This window comes from Perkinsus marinus (assembly GCF_000006405.1).
Source record: "Perkinsus marinus ATCC 50983 genomic scaffold scf_1104296944404, whole genome shotgun sequence".
NCBI classification, from domain to species: Eukaryota; Perkinsozoa; order Perkinsida; family Perkinsidae; genus Perkinsus; species Perkinsus marinus.
This window is the reverse complement of record NW_003211409.1, coordinates 647655-656477: the sequence shown is the minus strand read 5'-3', so window position 1 is coordinate 656477 and position 8823 is coordinate 647655. Positions and strand designations below refer to the sequence as shown.

At 48.1% G+C, this 8823-nt stretch overlaps 1 protein-coding gene across 1 annotated transcript in view; it reads left to right on the top strand.

Annotated features, from left to right (window-relative positions):
• Positions 1-7747: 7747 nt before the first annotated feature.
• Positions 7748-8823, top strand: part of Pmar_PMAR001207 (small GTP-binding protein, putative) — a gene marked incomplete at both ends in the record, with an annotated part of 1262 nt that continues 186 nt past the window's right edge. Inside the window, 2 exons of the mRNA XM_002780568.1 lie at positions 7748-8401; positions 8443-8823. Coding sequence (XP_002780614.1) covers positions 7748-8401; positions 8443-8823 — 1035 coding nt within the window. The remainder of the gene's footprint in view (positions 8402-8442) is intronic.

The window sequence follows — 8823 nt, the reverse complement described above, 5'->3', positions numbered from 1 at the left end:
CGATAAGACCCATCGCTCATCTTACGCCGTAACCTACGGCCCGTAAGACTTAGTAAGTCTGACTTACGGCTGAGACGTCTTTTTAAATTCACGACTGCACCGCCGTGGTGATTTCTTCCACAAGTCGAGTATCAATGGAGCAGTCATCCCTTCTCATTCCACCGACCATCAATGATTGATGATCAATCAATGTTAGCGAATTTGATCATTAAAGCGTGCCACTCAATATATTCGTCCTATCAGTTGCAAAACTATGCGAAACTTTCCGCCCTGTGATAGTTTCAGGTATGGTTCCTACTGTGAAAGCAATGGTGCACGCTATTCTAAGGATGCCGCGTATTCCTTCCAATCTATACAATTTGATGACCGTGATGATGATGCTAGCGTCGAGCCTGTTTATCGTTCGGAGGACTACATCCCTTGCTACGATATTCTGATAATACCAGTTTTTGCTCTCTGTAACGATCTCAGTGTACAATGGCAAGGCTAGTTCAAGCCGTGTGGGTTATTCACTGCCGCAGTGGCAGTGCAACTCGTTAGGCGTACCATCTCATCACTCCAAACCTAGTCGTTCGCTGTAGTTCAGCAGTAGACGCCATCCGAGTGACGACAGTTAACACCTCAAAGGCCTTAAGAATCACCGACTCTGGTCACTGTTATGCGGATTACGAAACCCCAGTTATCAAATTATTTCTAGGATTGAAAACCCGCATCGTCAGGCAGGATATCTCGAATCATTGTAGCAGCCGTTCACACACCCTCGCTGTGATGTACATTGACGGTGAGTGAAGAATCACTATGTTGATATCCTTCGATCATAAATTGGAAAAGAAGCTTCTCAAGAAGTGAACGTTGGTGCCGCTCCGAGCCGTTTAACTGCCCGTTCGTTCTCCTGAAGAACGAACACATGGACGCGGAGCCTCGCTCCGCAACTGCGACACGTGTCCAAACTCAGTTTCGTCGAAGTGTGAGGTTGAAGGAGAACTTTTCCAAAGCAGGCGCCACAGGACTGTACATAAGTGCAGGGATCATCAGTACCGAATAATTCAAACATCGTGATGCATTGTATAATACCGCCTGTCGGAATGGTACTCTGCTTGGGGCGTACTTCCCTTCTGGTGAGAACGATGCCCCGCCGTGGGGCAACTATACCATAGCAAGTTGAGTCCTGGTACAACCAATCTCTCTAGGTGGGGCAACTATACCATAGCAAGTTAAGTCCTGGTACAACCAATCTCTCTAGGTGGGGCAACTATACCATAGCAAGTTAAGTCCTGGTACAACCAATCTCTCTAGGTGGGGCAACTATACCATAGCAAGTTAAGTCCTGGTACAACCAATCTCTCTAGGTGGGGCAACTATACCATAGCAAGTTAAGTCCTGGTACAACCAATCTCTCTAGGTGGGGCAACTATACCATAGCAAGTTAAGTCCTGGTACAACCAATCTCTCTAGGTGGGGCAACTATACCATAGCAAGTTAAGTCCTGGTACAACCAATCTCTCTAGGTGGGGCAACTATACCATAGCAAGTTAAGTCCTGGTACAACCAATCTCTCTAGGTGGGGCAACTATACCATAGCAAGTTAAGTCTCCTGTCTCGGATCTTTGCCTTTGATCGTCCTGCCAAAGAATCGTCCTCGTGAAAGACAGATGACCACTCTGTTGTCCGTAGAAGCTGTGTGGGGTAGTACCACACATGAAAAGTAAGCGGCGATGGCGTTGCGGCACAGCGTGCTCTGCTCTCACAGACGATCGAATCCTAGAAAATCAATACGCGAGTACAGAAACGCTGACATTGACCTCCAGTCATGTTCCCGCACTCGCTTGGATATGTCGGCTGAGCAGAGCACTGCGATCTCTGAGACGGGAGAAGAGAATGCGAATCTGCGAAGGCGAGAGCGTCATTACCATTAAACTTCTCCAAAGCAGCTGCAGCGTTCTCGCCAGTATCGAATCTAAGCAGTGCACTCGGAGAAAACACCTGGACCATTGCTCAGCATCTTATAACGGATTGAATTTTCTCTCATTATTGGATTCTGTGTCTTCTCGCTACTCAACTCTGAAACCTCCCGGCCCCACGCCAAGTTCCATGATGCTATGGAAATCTCGAGCCGTTGAGTTCTACTGCCGCCTCAGTTGAGGGGTTCTCTTCGTAGTTTACGGAGCCGAACCCCATCGACATGACAGTGTCCTCATCGGGCACCTGAAATTGCCACGTGCTGTGGCCCTGTGCGACTGAGAACCGCCTACTATTTCAGCCGAGATATTACGAGCCGAAGGGCTCGAACATTTAGTTCTCCTGGCCATGAGCAGGCAATTGGTGATGACATTGCACTTCTACTTCCTTTTGAATACACGCGTTGAATGACAGTGAATGTCAGCGTGAAGTAAGGAGAATATCAGACAGACGAGGTCACGCTGGCGAGAATGTACTGTTCAGAAACAAGCAGGTGAACACGAAGACTGTAGGTCCTATCGTGTTGGAGAGCTCAATGGTAAAGAGCTCGACATAACCTCTGGTGAATGATAGACTCCACTCAAGGTCCTCGTCGATTTCCAAGTCTTTAATAGTGTTCGATCCGTTCTCACTGATATTCAGACCAATCCTCTGGGGGACCTAAGGAAAAAGCGACTTTCTTGAAGAGCTCGATGGGATTGAGAGTGAGCTCGCCAACTTGATAAATACCTGTGAAGTAAGGTAGACGAGTAAAGCGACTGAGATCCCCACGAACGTAACGAATCTATTCCGTAACATACCATATGCGAATATAGCGGGAATGGCCGTGTAGTGGAAGGCCCGATGGCCGCTTTTAGTCCAGACTTTCTGGATGGCATCCTGCACCTTACGGATAGGTCCAGGGAACTTAGATGGCCGGGGAGACATCATCACAAGTTGTTCTCAGTCAATTTAATCTACCTGTTGTGATTCACAACAGGTAGATTAAATTGACTGAGAACACTATGAATCCAAGGACCAACAGCTGGTTGCTTGTCTGCCCACATTTTTCAATTAGAATTGAACAGAGTGAGCAGACTTGCTTCCACCCCTTAATCAGCTCCGGTCCTGTGTCGCTCTCGGTTTCATCACATAGAACACAATGCGCCCAAATCAGGCTCTAGCTTGACTGAGACTGCAGCTTAGATCCCTTCTCCTACAACTACGCTTACAACGTGTGAGTCAGGGTAGTGGATATACACAAGTGATTAAGATCCCCATTCATAAGGCCCCTTACAAAATCGGCCGAGTTTGCCTGCACGAAACGACGAAGGAATGCAGTAGAAATGGAGGTTGCAGGGATCGAACCCGGGCCGGGGGTCCCGGTGGAGGCACTTTCCGGTCCCGATGGAGGCACTCGATAAAGGAATGTTATTTTTAAGAGAGGAGGCGGGCCTCCGGCCCGCCGAGCCTAAGCCGCATCTTTAGGGCCGTATCCTATACTAAGCGGTGCTCAGGGTTGTGAACGAATGTTCCTATGCTAATGTACCTTGGAGGTTGTGGTGATAGTATTCGGACTTTTTTGAGTGGGATCGCCTCAAGCCTTCAGCTCACTTCAGAAGTGATAGGCAGGTCCTATCCAATATCAACTCGAGCAAATTCTATCAAATGCTTAGATTGTCTGACATACGACGTTGCAACTAGAAAAAAATCTGGAAAATAGTCGAGACTCGGGTTCGAACCTGGGAAGCCGATTTGCGCATGCGTGCTAGCTCTATGGAGCTGTTTTGCTTCTTGAAGCTTTTCACTTTTCAGAGTTTTGCTGAACTGCAATGGTCTTCCTAGGCTTCAATTAATTGTACTCGCTGGACTGTTAACTATACCATACTTGATGGGGTATGTTCAACTGAGAAGGTATTTTCCTCCTTCCTTGACTATTCATTGCATCAAGAATGCACACCTTATAAATGTTTCGCATCTCTCAAGTGTTGCCTTAAGTTATTCACTGAGCTCATCCATGACGCCCGTAGACAACCGCTTGTCCATTCTTCCTCATTGCACATTTGAATGTTCGTTGTAGTACTCAAGTGTATGTCAGTGACATAATGTCACCCTGGTTTTGGGAACATGCTCAAGATGGCCTTTACCGGTATCATCCCTACTTCCGCTGAGGTTGTGTGAGGTTTGAGAATAAGGTATCCTCGGCTTGATGCGCTCATAGTATCTTAGCAATTTGCTGAAATACAAGGCGTACTGTAAAACGTTACCGGGACGACGTCTGTTCTTCACCTGAGCATCGGCTATTCAATGAAAAGCTAACGAACAGAGGTTTTCGTGTTATCTTCTGACACAACTAATCTGTTATAGTGTTGGAAATTCATTTTTCGAGACAGATTCGTTTAATGACCGTGGTCGTGGCAGGAAGAAGCACAGTGGGAGCGAATACACAGCGCTGCGAAGCGAGGACGGTATTCGCACTGAGCACTCACTACATCAAGTATAAGCGGAGTCCGAATGTATTTACTTCAACATATGATTCAACTACCCCTTACTCAGATGGGAAATACGCTGGACGAGACTTTACGAAAGTACAATGTGAGCCAGGGGCCAAGACATGCAGTAGCTGGGCTACACCTTCGGCTGAGGCACTGTTTCCGGGTTGAGCACCATGTGCGCAACACGTAGTCTGTTTTGCTGAGTATTTCGACAACAACCGCTCGCACCTGGTCACCAGCAAACTCGGTAACTTTTTCTTGAAACCGCAGGAGCTTTGTGGAACGAGTTTTGAGAAATGCCAACTCGAAGAAGGGTTGAAATACAAGGCGTGCTGTAAAACGTTACCGGGACGAGGTCTGTTCTTCACCTGAGCATCGGCTATTCAATGAAAAGCTAACGAACAGAGGTTTTCGTGTTATCTTCTGACACAACTAATCTGTTATAGTGTTGGAAACTCATTTTTCGAGACAGATTCGTTTAATGACCGTGGTCGTGGCAGGAAGAAGCACAGTGGGAGCGAATACACAGCGCTGCGAAGCGAGGACGGTATTCGCACTGAGCACTCACTACATCAAGTATAAGCGGAGTCCGAATGTATTTACTTCAACATATGATTCAACTACCCCTTACTCAGATGGGAAATACGCTGGACGAGACTTTACGAAAGTACAATGTGAGCCAGGGGCCAAGACATGCAGTAGCTGGGCTACACCTTCGGCTGAGGCACTGTTTCCGGGTTAAGCACCATGTGCGCAACACGTAGCCTGTTTTGCTGAGTATTTCGACAACAATCGCTCGCACCTGGTCACCAGCAAACTCCGTAACTTTTTCTGGAAACCGCAGGAGTTTTGTAGAACGAGTTTTGAGAAATGCCAACTCGAAGAAGGGTTGAAATACAAGGCGTACGGTAAAACGTTACCGAGACGGGGTCTGTTCTTCACCTGAGCATCGGCTATTCAATAAAAAGCTACCGAACAGACGTTTTCGTGCTTTTGTCTGAAACAACTAATCTTTTATGGCTTTGGAAATTCACTTTTTTAGACAGATTCGTTTAATGACCGTGGTCGTGGCATGAAGAAGCACAGTGGGAGCACACAGCGCTGCGAAGCGAGGACGGTATCCGCACTGAGCACTCACTACATCAAGTATAAGCGGAGTCCGAATATATTCGGTTGAACATATGATTCAACTACCTCTTGCTCAGATGGGAAATACGCTGGACGACACTTTACTCACGCTGAGTAGTACGACACGCTGACTCCGCAGTTTTCTGATAGTACGAACTTCTTAATCCAACGCAACATATCGTATTTCTAGAAGATTGGAGATAACCTTCTGGCTCTTCAACAATATTATTGCAAGGCTTTGAGCCCTGTCTCTGCAGAGCTCGTATTCTAATTCTGCATGAATGTCGTGGCTGTTGTAACATCGAGATGATAAGCTAGCGATCGATGAAGTGCCATGAGCCACGATGAAGCCGTTTCGACGTACGACCCGGACGTAGTCAGGACGACGTACGCGACGGAGACCTTTCCGTAGTGGGGTATAATTGGAGTTTCTGCGAGCTTCAAGATATGGTCGGGTGTTCATGAGAGTTGGAGGATCCGACTCGGAGGAATCTGATGGATCCAATCTAACTTCAACGAGCGAAGATACTCACGCTCAATAGCAGAAGCCTCTGAGAGAGTTGTAGGCGGTGGTGGTGGATGATGCGACATCGATGGTGTGGGGAAGGCCCCGTTCTCCTGGAGCCAAATCAGGCATTTTGTCGTGGGGGACAAAATATCGTGTCTTGAATGGACTACATTCTCCTCAGTGAGTCTCATTGAAGCTACTGATGATCCCCTAATGGGGATGCAGTCACATTTACCTTCCTCGTCCTTATCCTCGTCTTCTTCACCTCCAGAAATGTGATTATCACCGCCGTCTGGCTACTGGATACTATGTCACAACGTAACCCAATACAGTTCACCCATAAGATACCCCGATATGAAATATGGAAAATGAAATACGCAAAATAGGATTCCAGCCTGGAGTTTCCAGGTTAGCGAGCAAGTACCTACCTTATACACGTGATAACATTCGCATTCTAGGGTCGGAAGAATCGGATATTCCCGACTTACTGACTACTGCAGAGGCAACAGAGCTTCTCCGGAATAATATGTTTCCTGTTACGTGCTCGACCATTCTGCAAGCCTTGCCGGATAGTAAGGAAGTGATCGGAGTGAGAATGTTCGGGGCGGGGCGAGGAATTTCGGGGCATGGATGAGCAGGAGCCCCCGCGATGCAACCAACATGGAGTCAAAAGCAGTTGGTACCGTCAGCGCAACACCGATGGCGAGATCCTGGTTCGATCCGCGGTATCGGCGGTTTTCCGAAATAAAATTACCGCGCGCCACGAAACTCCAAGACACGCATCCTGACGTGCTGGGGGTAGTCACACATATACATAGGGTTAGCTTCATAGTTTCTGAGTGAATCACCTTCCTACGCCTTCTCTGGTTAGGTGAGGGTGAAAGCGGGCCGGAAGTCCGCGTATAACCTTCTTAATCATTCCCCTAGCGGTTTGCCTGCGTTCGACCCGTAAACTGCCCACGTCGGGGCCGGTTGGCTCGAACCCAGATCTTTGATCAACTCGTACGGTAGGGCGTGTGTCCGAGAACACATTGTTTGGGCCTGGCGGGCCGGAGGCCCGCCTCCTCTCTTAAAAATAACATTCCTTTATCGAGTGCCTCCATCGGGACCGGAAAGTGCCTCCACCGGGACCCGGTAGCTCGAACCCGCCTATCACTCCACTTGTCACAAAGGCACTATCAAAGCATAGCCACTTGTCACTATTAGGTTGTGTTGCTGGGGGGACTAGTGAGACGTCGTCGAACTTCAACTGTCGTACCTCTACCAAACCTCCATTCAATCTTCCAGCTAATTATTGCGTCACTAAGTACCAAATGATTTCTGGACCAGACGCGATTAAATCAATAATTTCACCGACTTGGTGACCAATTAAATGATGCATCCTTCTGCCTTGGAGGAAAATATCCTTTGTGTTAGCTGTCCCTAACGCTAAGAGATATTTCGCTGAGATAGATATTTCCTCGTGAAGTTCAGCTTTCAACGTCGCTTCAGTATTGTTCATTCAGTATCTGTTCGATTTGTGTAGGATTTTCACCGTGTAAGCTTCTCGAGTGCTCACATCTCGAATGTAGCTGATTTCGGCTGTCCTGTGAGAGCGTTGTCGTACTCCGTTCCTTTGAGTTGCTGTAGTTGCCGATTTCACGTTAGTTTTTTGCAGTTATTCTATTCCAGACCTGTAATGGCCACCAGAAATCATATGAGTAAACCTACTTCAGCCTCGTTGGCGATTCCTCCTCGTGCGAAGTCTGTCAACAGTACCAAGGCAAACTTTGACGTCCGCCTGTTGCCCATGCAGGACATAGTGGCCGCCGCTCCCACCGAGGCCCTTATCGAGTGGTACCACCTTCTCACTTCCGAGCTCTATCAGCGCCAGAGTACTTCTCGACATCTCCACGACTGGTCTTACTCCCTGCAGTACGCCCTTGTTGGCCCTTCTGGTGTCGGCAAGACGAATCTCAGACTTATGTTCACTGAGAACGTTTTCCGAGTTGCCTCTACCCCCACTACCGGTGTGGAGTTCTCCAAGACCATAGTTGATGTTGACAACGACCGGATCAAGCTGCAGATGTGGGATACTGTGTGGGGCAAATACACTGCTTCCTATTGTCACGGTGCTGCTGTTATCTTCTTCGTCTATGATATCAGCAGACGCGAGTCCTACGATGAGCTTATCAAGTTTATACAGGAGATTCTCCCTTCCCTCGACAAGAGCCTCACCAAGGTTCTTATTGGCAACAAGGCCGATTTGCTCGGCCGTGAAGTCACCGCTGAGGAGGCCGCCAGTTTCGCTCGTGAGAACGGGTTGTTGTTCATGGAGACCTCTGCAAGACCGGTCAGCATGTCAGGGACTGCTTCTTCAACTCTGCCAGACAGGTTCTCCTGCAGCTCCAGATGGGCATGATCGATCCCGCTTCAACCAAGGGTATCCGCTCTGCTGGTCGCAATAGCAATCGTGTTAGTACGGTTACTGAGCGCGGTTGCAACTTGCTCCGTAACTCCGTTGTCAACAAGGCCGAGGCTTTCACTGACAGTGAGCGTGAGGAGCTTGGTTTGGTCGGTTTGCTCCCGCCTAAGGTGTTGGATCTCGATGTCCAGTCTAGGAGGTGTTATCTGCAGTTCTCGCAGAATTCCAATGATATCGAAAAGTATATCTACTTGGAAAGTCTGCATGATCGTAACGAGACGTTGTACTTCAAGCTGCTTGTGGACCATGTTGCTGAGATGATGCCCATTGTCTACACCCCTGTTGTTGGT